This window comes from Gopherus evgoodei, chromosome 4, assembly GCF_007399415.2.
Source record: "Gopherus evgoodei ecotype Sinaloan lineage chromosome 4, rGopEvg1_v1.p, whole genome shotgun sequence".
NCBI lineage: Eukaryota > Metazoa > Chordata > Testudines > Testudinidae > Gopherus > Gopherus evgoodei.
The window spans coordinates 84,661,693-84,676,149 of record NC_044325.1 but is presented as its reverse complement, the minus strand read 5'-3'; the positions used below and the strand labels follow the sequence as shown (position 1 = coordinate 84,676,149).

Sequence of the window (14,457 nt, the reverse complement as noted above, 5' to 3'; positions counted from 1 at the left end):
TCTGAAGTTTCTTTTTCTTTGACTTGCCTTACCTATTCTCTAGCCAGTGGGTAAGCTGTCTTCAGTGCCACTTCCCCTCACCCAGCCATGTTCCAACTTCTCCAAGACTTGTACCTCTCTAGTGCCTCTTGAACATGACCAAGTGGTTCTACACCTGCACATGAGGTTTTGCTGGATTGCTGGGCCATATGGGGATATGAGCTATAGTGCACACAAGTGTTTTCCTCTCTAATTTGCCTGGGTGGACCCTGCTGGAACACACTAAATGTCCCTTAGCGAGCATTGATGTAGTCCTGCTTGAAATGGGTGACATCTCTGTGTGATGGGGTGCACTTCCCACACCTGCCCTGAGAGGACTGAATTAGGCCAGGCACACCTAATTAACCAATTAAGTGGCAGACAGGAAAGATATTTAGGCTAGGAGGAAGCCGCTAATTGGAATTTAGATCACCTGAGAGGGAACAGATGGGGCTTACATAAAGCCAAGAGACTGGCAACAAAAAGGAGGCTACAGGGTGAAGAGTGATAGTCACACTCACTGAGGGAAGGAGAATGAGGAATTCCTGAGACCTAGTAGACCGGGATTTGACTAGTGTGAGTGGAAGCAGAATAGGAAGTAGCCCCAAGGCAAGAGCAGTAAGGTTATGGAAGCTGCAGACCTTGACTGCTTGGTAAAGGGACCTGGACTGGAACCCAGAGTAGAGGGTGGGCCTTCTTACTAACTAAGCCTGCCAGAGTGGTATCACTAGGGATAATGAACCAGCAGACTGAGTCACAGCAGGAGTGACAGAGGTAGGGCAGTGGATGTGAGGACTGTTGAATCTGTTTGTCCAGAGATACCTGGAAAGTATCATACCCCGGAAGGGAAAACCACTTACTGTTCTGTCCAGGGGGCTGAATCACAAAGAGGAAGCAGCAGCTCCTCGAGCAAGAGAAGGGCTGCAGACAGAGAGTGAGGGACTGCAACTGCTGGAAAGGGGTGTTAACTGAGCAGAACTAATCCCCAGAACAGCCTGGAGGAGGAACTGTCAAGTGGTGAGTAGAATAGAGTAGTGTGACTCCCAGCCTTGCTTCTAGGAACTGAAGGGATACATCAATATTCATGCCACAGCAACACTCATTGTAAATGTGAGATGGGGAGACATATATGCCCCTCTTCCTCTAATCAAAGGGGCTGCCTAGAGCCAAACTGGCCCTAGGACAAGTGTAAAAGTGCATGAGGGCTGCTCTCATGTCTACTGGCAGATGGCAGCTCCCAAGAAATCCCTCTGCTCATCTGGACTATGCCAGAATATGTTACACTACAGCCATATCTCTTCGTCACCATTGCCCCCTCACAGCTGGAAAATGCCTTGCACCAAGGTTATTATTTTTATTATTAATTGGCAAAATAAGAAGGAATAACCCAAGCTAACCATATGGATACTTTTATGGGAAAGTCTTTTTCTATTAGTACTCGTATGGACTTTCTAAATAATTAATGTCCTGTACCTTGCTTGCAGCATCCCTCTGCATCTAGCTAAGTTTATTGTGTTGGACAGATAAGACCATTGCTTTGCACCTTGTGTTATATAATATATATGGAGATATACCTATCTCACAGAACTGAAAGGGACCCCAAAAGGTCATTGAGTCTAGCCCCCTGCCTTCACTAGCAGGACCAAGTACTGATTTTGCCCCAGATCCCTAAGTGGGCCCACCTCAAGAATTGAACTCACAATCCTGGATTTAGCAGGCAAATGCTCAAACCACTGATCTATCCCTCCCTCCTGTACATTTACTCCTGTACAAAGTAAGTTTAAAATGTTACTAATCCAGAAGTCACAAATGATGGCAACACACAGTGCAAGGCAGTGGAGAATCTCTTTAGGAAGTCTTACAGCCTGTATTAATACAGGAGGTCGGATTAGAGGATCACAATGGTTCGTTCTGGTCTTAGATCCTATGAATTAGGGCCATATTTATTTAACAGTCTTATCCATTGAATGCCACTGTGAGAAGCCAAAGTCCATACGTTTCACTGTGTAAGAATACATAGGCATTCAGAAGTCATCATTGCATCTTCATGCTATACAGCCTTCTAAATCAAAGAACCAGTTCTTTGCAGAAACATATAGAACCCACCTCACAGTGACTATCTGCCCACCATCCAACACAATTCCATTCATCTGTGCTATGAAGATTGCAGCAACTGCTTCATAAAGAGCCGTCCCATCCATGTTTATTGTTGCTCCAACAGGCAGGACAAATCTTGTGACACGTTTATCAATGCCCAAGTTTTCTTCAAGACAACGGAAAGTGACAGGTAATGTACCAGCACTAAAAGAATGAGCAAAGACATGAAGAAAGACAGGGTTACATGGTACACAATATTCTTGCATGATGGAACAAGATCAGAACTATTGCAATTTTGCTATGACCATTTCCTTTCTCAAGTCCAATACGTGCATTAAAGAACGTGCAACCAAATAGAAGTTACTGAATTCTATGGGAAAGATAAGCTCAGTGCTTAATATGTAATTTTTAGTACCTCATTGCTAGAAAGCTGGCAACATTTCATATTTTCCCTTCCTTTGCCAAATGTTGTCTTTAATCCTCCTGTGTCCATAAACCTTTTTTCAATCAAGACACACTTCAGTATTAACTGGAGGTGACATTCTGGGTCACACAGGGGCTAGTTGGAATTTCTATCCAATTTATGAATTCTTTCTTGGATTTTTTTCAAAGCACAGAGCCAAATGACTTTTTGCGATGGGAATTCAAATCAATATTGAAGGGTCAAATCCTGCTTCTCTTCAGTTGTGGAGGTGTTCTTTGCAGAGGAACCAGTGGCCTATGCACTCCACATTCAGAGTTTGGGGGACAGCAAGGCTGGCGCTGATGAACAGGTGCTTGTGTGGATCTTCCTCGCCATCCCCTCTGTAGGGAGCAGAGCAGGCTATTTCACTCGTTGGGCCTAAGTACCCTCAGCAGAGTTGTTCCAAACCACTCTATCTGTCCAGTGAATTGAGACTCCTTCCTCTGCTGCCCAAGTGTACTTAGCTCAGCTGAACGATCTGCCTCTAAATTAATGAATCCAATTCAATTACATATATTGATGCTTTTCATTTTCAGTGCTTGACTCGGTCCAACCCTCCACTAAATTAGCTTGGTTACATACTGACCAGAGTCACTTCTGAAAAGTGAACACTCTTCTGGGGAAATTCCTGTTAAGAGCAGTCGCTCAATATAAAGATAGCTGAAGCATGTCTGTACCAACTCGTTTGCATACCTCCATGTGAGCTAATGGAAATTTCTCAAAGGTCATCCTGATTACTGTGTCAATACTAGTGTTTGTCTGACAAGAATGTTTACTGTTGCTTATAGTGAGCAGAACAAAGGGCTGAATTCACTAAAATATACTGCAATAAAGCCTTACTACATATTGCATATACTGCCTTGCAACTTCAGTATTTAACATATTCAATACTTAGTCCCCATAGTGACTCTATGAAGTAGGACAATATAGATATCCCCATTTTACAGAAGGGTAAAATGAGAAACCAAAAGATTAAGTGACTTCTTCAATATCACAGATGAAGTGTCAGAGGCAGTTTGGTGCTCGTATTCCTGGCTCCCGGTCCTGTGCTTATAATGACTGACTGCTTTTCTCACTCACTGAGCTACATGAACCTGGTAAACAGCTTCAGCCAACTCTATTCTGGCACCCATATGGTTTAGTTTTTTACCACAGCCAACCAAATATTCATTCTGGGTGTCACATAAAGTATATATAAAAAAAACAGAATAATCTCACTTCAAGATGGGAAATGTAAGGCATATTCTCCCATGAGCTGCCTTAGTCCATGTGTATGGCTGTTTGCATGTATGGAGATGGCTGAATGTCTATTGTGGGTCATTGATGGAGGAGTACTTCCTGTTTTTTCACTCTGCTATGCTGTGCTGGCTTCCATGACAAAGGGATTTCCATATCTTATTCCTCAGAAATGGAAAACACAGTTCAGACACACCATTGATGTTCAATTAAATAAGCTTCATTTTCTTCTACATGAGTCACTTTTTTCACAATTTGGAGCGGAGATGAAAGCATGTACACGGCAGTAGCCTACCTAGGGCTGCTGTAACTGACTTCCCCTGGTTTTGCCATTTACACTGAGGTGTTGCTTTGTAATTTGGAGGACAAGCAAGACCTTTTCCCCTTAATTTTACTTTCTTTTTTAACATAAGTGAACTTTGTGCTCACGAATGGTGCCAGATTGACTGCTCTGGGATAGAAAGTGCTTTTTATCACCTCTGAAAGAAGTGCAGGGTAGGTAAAAGCAGTACAAGATCGTCCTAACAATCTTAATCATGGTATGAGGAAGTATTTGATTGTCCAAGAGTTTTGGCTTCTCAGTGAGGACCTAAACAAGAGCGCTAGCTGCAATAGTGTGATAGTTATTTTTGTGATGTGGACACTTGTCTATAAGAATTTGGACTGAGAACTACTGAATCATTTCACACACGCCTCTGAACAGCTGGCAGATGGTAAAGACTTCCAGGTTATATGTGAACCAGTGGGTGAGATCTGGTCGTAACAGATTTTTTTTTCTGTGGAAAATTGTGATTGCTTTGATGAATAAAACATTTTGGACAAAACCCAACATTTTTCAGCCAAAACCTTTTGTTGAAAACCGAACACTTTGATTCAGAAATGTTGCCTCAGTGCCACATTGGAGTTGTAGTTTTTGTGTGTCTTAGGCCCCCATTCTCCTCTATGGGCCAGGCTCCCAGGCCAGATATCTCTCCTGATCCATCACAATCTCCTGTCTTGTTGAGCCACTGCAGTGCATCATAGAAGTCACTAGCTATGGTGCATTGTGGGAGATGCAGTCTGGCTGTGGGTTCAGAACCCATAGAGGGGAAATAGGGGCAAGACTTAATTAAGTTGAAAACCCAATTTTCCATTGAAAACCAACTATCTCTAGCGAAAGCACCATGTCTTATTACCAGTTCCTGAATCATCAAGTCTCCAACTCCCTTTCCACTTACTGATTAGCACATCTGTGCTCTAGATGAAAGACTAAACAATTCAGATCCTTATCCAAACCACTTTACCCTGCCAAATTTAGCAGAAAGACACAGAAAAATAGACTTTTCAATGAGACTGAGTATCTCCTTCCTTCTGATCGGGCAAAATATAGTTCCCAGTCCTCATTTGCAAAGAGCTCATGGGATACCTGTTGTGTCATTTTTGGTAGAGAAGAATCAGGAGCTGAGTTCTTATAAATATAAATAGAACTTTATTTAGGTCAAAGTGCACTGACATACCCTGTGGTTTTCTAGCTCCAAGACTAACTAAACAGCTTGTGCTACTCAATATTATCACTCAGGGTATTCCTAAATTCCAGCCTGGAGGAAGCAGTCATAAGTGAAACTGCTGGTGACAGTATAGGACCTTCATCTACCTCTTGTGTTCCCAACTTGAAACTTAGCAATGTGAATATTGTGACAAATGTGAGATCTTGAAAACATGGAAAATTCAAAAATATTTCTATATTGAGCTGTGACATCAGCTATGGGCAAAGGGATTACTCAATTGTGACCCGTTTCGGTGGTATCCTGCTGTTAATTGATTTATCTTGTTAGACTGACCGAACACTCGGTAAAGCACCCCCATCCTTTCATGTATTTATACCTGCTCACGTATTTCTTTCTTCATACTTCTGATGAAGTGGGTTTGAGCCCACAAAAGCTTATGCCCAAATAAATGTTAGTCTCTAAGGTGCCATAAGGACTCCTCATTTTTTTTTTACTCATAAATGTGTGTCTATATTCACCTTCATGAGATGGGGATTGTCTGCTAGCTCCAAGGAGGAGGGTTACTGTGCCACCCCAGGGAATTAAAATCAACAGGGATAACTACTGCAGATCCAGGAACAGATAAACAGCTCCAGAGAAGTACCATCTCTGGGGCAAATTGCACATACTGGTTCAGACCCAGTTCAAAAGGTGTGGCAGACAAGTTAAGGCTTTTGGTATAAAGTGTCAGCCTGAACTGGCTCGGGGAGCCTCACTTTTATCCTCAAACTTCCATGAAACTATAACCAAGAGGAAAAAGCCCTGCTGGAAGAGTGGGAAGGAGTGGAACTGGCCAGGATCTCCATGTGAAAGATGGGTAACATCTAGTAAGCTTAGCACACATGCAGAGGGTTTATAGTTTCAGGATATATTTCTCTGTGATACTTTTGCCCTAGAATAAATGTACTGTACTTTGTAAAAGCTGACTTGTCATTGGTAAACACTGTCATAGCCTCTGGGAGAGAGTGGAACTGCAGGTGCTGGACTGAGACTAGAGCTGCTGGGATAGTTTCTGTGAATTGCAGGGGAACAGCAAGCCTAAATCCCTGGTCTGGAGAGAGAGGGATGTGGGGATCCACTCACAGAGGTGTTACTGAAGGCCTGCAATGTAAAGGGGCCTGCTTGAGTAGACCACAGAGGTGCAGTTAACCCCAGAACTGTGACAAATATGGAGCCTTGTGACAATTATGGCTCTGTACATTTCCATTTAATAACTAATAACATTCATAGCACTTCATCCACAGATGTTAAAGTGCTTAACCAAGGTGGGTAAGTAGCATTATCCCTATTTTACAGGTCAGGAAACTAAAGCACAGATGTTACCTGATTTGCACAAGTTTACACATTGAGTCAGTGGCAGTGCAGGGAACAGAAGTCAGGTCCCTTGACATTCAGCCTGAGGACACTATCCAGCCTCTATGGCCACTATCCATCCTGCCTCTCTTTAAAGCCTACAGAGTGTGAGGTAAAGATTTTTTTTTCCCAAATAGATTAAGGTGATCAAAAACTGTTTACTGATTGGTGTTAATGATAAAATAACTTTCTAGTAAAGGTCAGAACAGCAGCTGCATAAAGTCTAAATGGCAGCTAATGAGCTGCTAAAATATAAATAAGGTGGCAGTTCACATGGAGTACCTGGAAGCTGTGCCTAGAGCTGTGATCCATGCCTGGAAAATGCCAGCAAGGAATGTGAAGGGGCTTTTCCTTGTTATCACGAAGTACAGTGAAGGCAAGAAGATCCCACCGTGGATGAGAAGGCCCACGATCACTGTTACCATGTACATTCCAAGTTGCCTAGCAACCACTTCTAAGTCCTTAATTTCAATGATTTTCCCGCAAATAAGGCAGGCAATGCCGAAAGGAGAGTACCTAGGGGGAAAAAAACAGAACAAACAGATGGAACTGATCCTTGCAGCATGCAGCCGTAAAACCTGTGCACAAAAACATGTGGGATTATGGAGGGAGATCCAGGCTTCTAGACTGAACACTTAAAGATGTGAAGAGGATACAGAACTACTGAATGATGGTGGTTCAGTGGCTGTCCTTCATGCCTCTCTTAATATGGCGTGAGTAAAGCCTATTCAGAGGAACCTGCCATAATACCCCACTAAAAGTAATACTACAATATTTCAGGGGCCAAATCCTGAGGTTTCTACTCAATTTCTTCTTGTTTTTTTTTTACTCACCACCATTGAATTCAATGTATGTTTGCAGAGTAAGGCTTTGGCCTTAGAGTAATATCCCATAAGCGGGTAGTAACTGTTCTATACATGCAAGAGTTTTGGATCTTTACTGAAGAATACTGTATTTTAGTGTTAATACTTCACAGTTATGTAGCATTTTTCATCAAGTTCAGGTCTGAATTATTTGTTGCAGATAAATGATCTGATGAATCTAGCCATTTTTCCTGTGCGCCAATCTATTTTGTGCTCATTGAATTGTTTCAACAAGCAGTTTTTAATCTATGGATTGTTTGTTAACTATATGCTTTGATTACCTGCGGTGTGTGACTGGTCACCTAAGTTACATGGTATTACTTTTGCTCCTTGATTTTAAATGGGAATAACAATAACACATTTTGTTACTACATAATTTATAAGAATGTAAGACTAGCCATACTGCGTCAGACTAAAGGTCCATCTAGCCCAGTATCCTGTCGGCTGCCAGTGGCCAATGCCAGGTGCTTCAGAGGAAATGAAGAGAACAGGTAATCATCAAGTGATCCATCCCATTGTCCATTCCCAGCCTCTGTTTGCCAGAACCTGGGAATGGACAAGGACACCATCTCTGCCCATCCTGGCTGATAGGTTTATCTTCCATTAATTTATCTAGTTCTCTTTTTAACCCTATTATAGTTTGGTCCTTTACAACATCCTCTGGCAAAGAGTTCCACAGACTGTGCATGGTGCGTTGTTCATTTATTATACTTCTAATAAATGACAGTGTACGAGGAATGCCTTCATGTCATGTGAATGTGAGTTCATACAAGGTAGCATTTACTCCACCTCAGAGGAGTCAATACAAAGTTTATATGTCACTTCCATACATTTTTACCTTATCAGGAAGGTTTAAGTGGGACATAAATGTTGCAGAGGTTTGTGCTGGGCTCCTCTGCACAGGGATGAACTTAGTCACATTGAAAAGCCTTTCCAAAACATTCATGTAAACAAATCTCCTGTGTTGAATCTTCACAAACACTGACTAAGAAAGTCCTCAACACATCTGAAGCAAGGAGACATTTTTCATTGTAAAGAATGCTTGCAAATGGTGGTTTATGGTAGCCATCTTCCTCAGCTTCTTTTTATAACATTCCTGCTGTGAGGAAACTGCACTTTTAGAGGAAGAGCAAACAATAAAATGTCCCTTCTGAGTAAAATGGAAGGGGGGGGGGTCTAAGTTTTCAAAAGTGGCTAGTGATTATGGGTGCCTAACTTGAGAGGATTTGAAGGGATCTGAGTTTCAGAGGGCAGGTGCAAAGGGCTTTCTGAAAATCATGTGCTTTCAGTTTTCTCATGTGTGGCACCAATAAGAATGGCCATACTGAGTTAGACCAAAGGTCCATCCAGCTCAGTATCCTGTCTACCAACAGTCGCCAATACCAGGTGCCCCAGAGAGAGTGAACCTGACAGGTAATGATCAAATGATCTCTCCCCTACCCATCCATCTCCATTCTCTGACAAACAGAAGCTAGGGACACCATTCCTTACCCATTCTGGCTAATAGCCATTAAGGGACTTAACGTCCATGAATTTATCTAGTTCTCTTTTAAACCCTGTTATAGTCCTAGCCTTCAAAACCTCCTCAGGCAAGGAGTTCCACAAGTTGACTGTGTGCTGTGTGAAGAAGAACTTCCTTTTATTTGTTTTAAAACTGCTGCCCATTCATTTCATTTAGTGGCCCCTAATTCTTATATTATGGGAACAAGTAAATAACTTTTCCTTACGCACTTTCTCCACACCACTCATGATTTTTATATACCTCTATCATATCCCCCCTACTCTCTTCCAAGCTGAAAAGTCCTAGTCTCTTTAATCTCTCCTCATATGGGACCTGTTCCAAACCCCTCATCATTTTAGTTGCCCTTTTCTGAACTTTTTCTAATGCCAGTATATCTTTTTTGAGATGAAGAGACCACATCTGTAAGCAGTATTCAAGATGTGAGCATACCATGGATTTATATAACGGCAAAAAGATATTCTCCGTCTTACTCTATATCTCTTTTTAAATGATTCCTAACATCCTGTTTGCTTTTCTGACTGCTGCTGTACACTGTGTGGATGCCTTCAGAGAACTATCCATGATGACTCCAATATCTCTTTCCTGATTAGTTGTAGCTAAATTAGCCCTCATCATATTATATGTATAGTTGAGGTTATTTTTTCCAATGTGCATTACTTTACATTTATCCACATTAAATTTCATTTGCCATTTTGTTGCCCAATCACTTAGTTTTGTGAACTCTTTTTGAAGTTCTTCACAGTTTTCTTTGATCTTAACTATCTTGAGCAGTTTAGTATCATCTGCAAACTTTGGCACTACACTGTTTACCCCTTTCTCCAGATCACCCAAAAAATAACACCTTACTTCTCTAGTCACTTACAAATTTAGGCGTAATATTTCAAACCATTTCATCAGTTGCTGTGCAGTCTGTGTTTCCTATAAGATTCACCAAGGATAATCCCTGTAGAGGGATACGCAGCATCACCACTGTAGTAAGATTAGGCCCTGAAACAAGCTTGTATCAGAGGCCCAGAATGAGGCCTGAGGCCTGAACTAAAGTAATGGTCAAGATTTTGCTAACATAAAGTAAAGTTAAGCTCTAAAAGGCATCAAGTCCTAATAGGATGAACGTTTCAGGATGGCACCAGAACATTCTGGTAAGAACACATTCCACAGAGATAATGAGGAACAGGCTGACCCATCCTAAAGACAGGGTCAAAAGGATAATATAATGGATAGAGTTGTTTGTTCAAACCAACCTATACGGGAGAGAAGCAGCACCCTAACATGTAGAGGTGTTGTACCTCAATACGTCAGGAGTGATGTGTAACTTGTTTGTTCCCGTGTATGAGAATGCATCCCTGTGTATAAGCATGCATCCCTGAGTGGATGTCTTTGTCCAGCCTAGGGGGCAGTGGAGAGTCCTACCACTGATTTGAGCTGGGTCTATTGTCAGAGAGCACATATGTTCTAGCAGAACCATAGACATCTGATCTGGGGAGTTAGAGACTGTGTTTTGTTTGGCAATAAACCTGGCTAGATGCCTTTGTACCTTAATGGAGTCTGTGGTTGTTGGGGGTTCTCTTGGAGTCTGCTGTGCCAGCTATCTGAGAGAGCTATGGCAGCACACAGAGGGAACATACACATACAGCCGACTGTTATCAACACTGAACAGAGCAAAGCACCACACTGGTGATGTCGACCACTGATCTGGTGAGTAAGTGAGCTGTGTACTCCAGGAATCGCAATCTAACATGACAGAAAACCACGAGCTACGGAACCTCTATTAACCCCTCCCTGCAAATCCCCACAGAGTTTAAAAAATATAATGGAGAAGAAACATGTAATGTAATTTATAAGACTAGGGCAGAGACTGGAGCCTTAAAATATAAAATATTGTGAACTATAACCATGGCTGTTAAATGGTTAAAACAGCACACCACAAAAAACACTGCATCCTAATTGAGACACATTATTCAAAACAGTTTTGTTCAGTTGTCAGATGTCACTGGTATGGTGTTCTGCTCTGTTCAGTGTTGATAAGTTGGCTGCATGAGTGTGCTCCCTCTGTGTGCTGCCCCGATATGTGTATAGGTGCAATTAGCAGCCTTCTTCTTGCCAACTTCTGTGAGCAGGGCCTGCTTAACTTTGCTTTATGTTAGTAAAGTCTTGACCATTACTTTAGTTCGGGCCTCCGGCCTCACTCTGGGCCTATAGACTCATAGACTCTAGGACTGGAAGGGACCTCGAGAGGTCATCGAGTCCAGTCCCCTGCCCTCATGGCAGGACCAAATACTGTCTAGACCATCCCTGATAGACATTTATCTAACCTACTCTTAAATATCTCCAGCGATGGAGATTCCACAACTTCTCTAGGCAATCTATTCCAGTGTTTAACTACCCTGACAGTTAGGAACTTTTTCCTAATGTCCAACCTAAATCTCCCTTGCTGCAGTTTAAGCCCATTGCTTCTTGTTCTATCATTGGAGGCTAAGGTGAACAAGTTTTCTCCCTCCTCCTGATGACACCCTTTTAGATACCTGAAAACTGCTATCATGTCCCCTCTCAGTCTTCTCTTTTCCAAACTAAACAAACCCAGTTCCTTCAGCCTTCCTTCATAGGTCATGTTCTCAAGACCTTTAATCATTCTTGTTGCTCTTCTCTGGACCCTCTCCAATTTCTCCACATCTTTCTTGAAATGTGGTGCCCAGAACTGGACACAATACTCCAGTTGAGGCCTAACCAGCGCAGAGTAAAGCGGAAGAATGACTTCTCGTGTCTTGTTTACAACACACCTGTTAATGCATCCCAGAATCATGTTTGCTTTTTTTGCAATAATATCACACTTTTGACTCATATTAAGCTTGCGGTCCACTATGACCCCTAGATCTCTTTCTGCCATACTCCTTCCTAGACAGTCTCTTCCCATTCTGTATGTGTGAAACTGATTGTGATACAAGGCTATGATACAAGGCTTATGTTTCACGGCCTAATCTTACTACATTCTCCCACTTTTTGTCTTTTGTTTACCCATTGTCCCGGAAAAGCATAATGCATGGACTAAAGATAACCCAGTGGGCTAAACACTGTTATGTGGTTACCTTATTTTACCATCCATAACTCATGCCTCACCTGTCTTTTTAGTCTGCACATTCCCTCATTCGACTGATAGACAGATTTTATTATCCAATTATTTTTAGTCCTTTATGGTGGGCTTGGGAATGTTAGGCCCAGGACTATGACCGAGGAGTGTAGTATTATGATTGAGCCTTAGAGGCACTCCCAAATAATTAATATATATGAATAATATGGATATGGCTGTACATTTGTAGCGTATATGGGTATATATGTATAGTATGTATGTGTACATATGACACCACCTTATATCCAAGCATAGCCATGTTTTTCCAGTCTGATATTGAATTCTGGCCCTTTTACTGTAATGACACAGAAAGAAACACACTTCTATTAGGGCAATTGCAGTTATCACCTGTATCATTAGTAGTAGGCTGAGTGTTTTGAAATACTGGGATAGGCATTGTTACAGTGTGTTCCACAGTATGTATATGAGAAGTAAACAAGAAATTTGGAGTAGTGACTCTATAAATGAGGTCTTTATATATAAATGTCTTGTAATTAGTTACTACCCAGTACTGTGCATTCATGTTCTAGGTTACCCTTACTGTTGGTTGTCACTCTCTGGTAAGCTTTGCTGGGCAGGAAACATGAATGGTTAGCTTCTCTGTTCCATGGATTGCATTACCCCATGATATACCAGTAGTTGATGTAGATCCAGTTGTTTTTATGGATGTTGTTTTTCAGAAAACCTACTAAATGGACAGTAACCAATTTATCAAATATTGTTGTGTCAGGATTTAGTATGTGTACCCAGACAACCAGATGTCCAACTTTATTTTATGTTTTTATGCCTCGTAAGAGTCTCAAATCACTGGAATTGCCCAAGGGCCTGGAGCTTTCTTCGCAAAGAAATTTTAAATAGCTGACGAGATGGCATCTTTGTATAAAGGAGGAAGGTTTTTATCTTTATGAACACAAAAAGCTGATTCTTGTCCCCTGCAACAATAATTCTCTAAAAAATCTGGGCAAAGATGAATGAGAGGTATGCTTGGTATTGCTCAGTCTCCCCTCTCTAGGACAGAGGAACATCAATGAAAAACTAATGTTGTTCTACTGGTATGGCTCTAGTTATTACAACCCTGAAGCCAACAGAAGCTTTACATTATTGATTAGACCAAAGAAACAAGTTTTGCCCTGGGTGTGCTGGCCAGTGCTGCTTAAGTGGAATATTGGTAAACCCAGTTTCTTGGAGTATTAGAAGAATTATATTCATTGCTTGTCTATATATTAGAGAGCAGCAGCTTATAATAAATGTTGCAATCAAAATAGCCTTCCTCACAAAAGCTACACTGTCTGTTTGTGGTGAGGGACCAGACTGAAAAAACAGAGAGAAAGAAAATCAGGCTGTTGTTTTACCTCCTTTTCAGCTGTCATTATATGCAGTCTCACACAGATAAGCGTCATTCTTATATAGTGCCTTCCACCGGCAACCTCAAAACATTAGTTACATTCCAGGCACTAATGAATAGCACCCCAATGAACTTAATTCATTTAAACCACATAGGGAGGCATGTTTTAGTGCTGTGACTAAAGGAAGTCATACTTCCAGGAGCAGCAGGGGGTCATGGAGAGCAGCAGTTGCAATGGTGTGGCCTGTTTATTCTTGCACTTCACAGTGGCTGGCGGTCAGTGCATAAGATACATGGGACTCATCCTGACACAAACAAATGATAACCCAAAGTGGTGTGTGAATTAAAGCTGCCAGAAACCCCTGAGTGCTCTCTCCTGGCATTCCCCACCACTGCAGCCAAGGTATAACATTGTCCTGTGATGGGTGGGTGAGTGAAGGGGTTTTTGCTTCCTCTCTCTCTCTAGTTCATTAGTGCAGCACCTACAATATACCAAAAGCAATAGGTTTTATGCCAAATGCTGTGGAGCATGTTTTGTTCTGAAAGATTATCTGTAGATGACATGGGCATACTTGGCACTTGAATATAAACAGTAAATAGCTCTGGGGCAACTCTCAAATAAGTGATACAAAAGAAAAAAAATCCTGCTCAAGAAATGTAAACAAGGCCTCCATCCCAACTGGCTGGAGTCACTCCATTGCTGGGACGTGGAAGGGAAGCTGTTCTGAATGGGCATGCCACACACTTTCCTAGTAAAACAATTCAGTTCAGTGCCTTTTACTCTGCTGATTTTATAGAATGCAGATTTTGCATGTGGATTCACAGAGGCTATGGGAGGAGACTTTCGTATATTGATGCAAACCATTGGAATCTCATTTTGGTGGAATGCATATTTTGGGCAAGCCAATTT

General features: G+C 41.7%; 1 protein-coding gene across 1 annotated transcript in view; it reads right to left on the bottom strand.

The window, feature by feature from the left end:
* The window catches only part of SLC1A2 (solute carrier family 1 member 2), a 136,477-nt gene that overhangs the window by 18,477 nt on the left and 103,543 nt on the right, over positions 1-14,457 (bottom strand). The window contains exons 7-8 of the mRNA XM_030560053.1: positions 6,976-7,209; positions 2,125-2,319 (exon numbers count right to left, since the gene is read on the bottom strand). Of these exons, the coding sequence (XP_030415913.1) occupies positions 2,125-2,319; positions 6,976-7,209 (429 nt within the window). The remainder of the gene's footprint in view (positions 1-2,124; positions 2,320-6,975; positions 7,210-14,457) is intronic.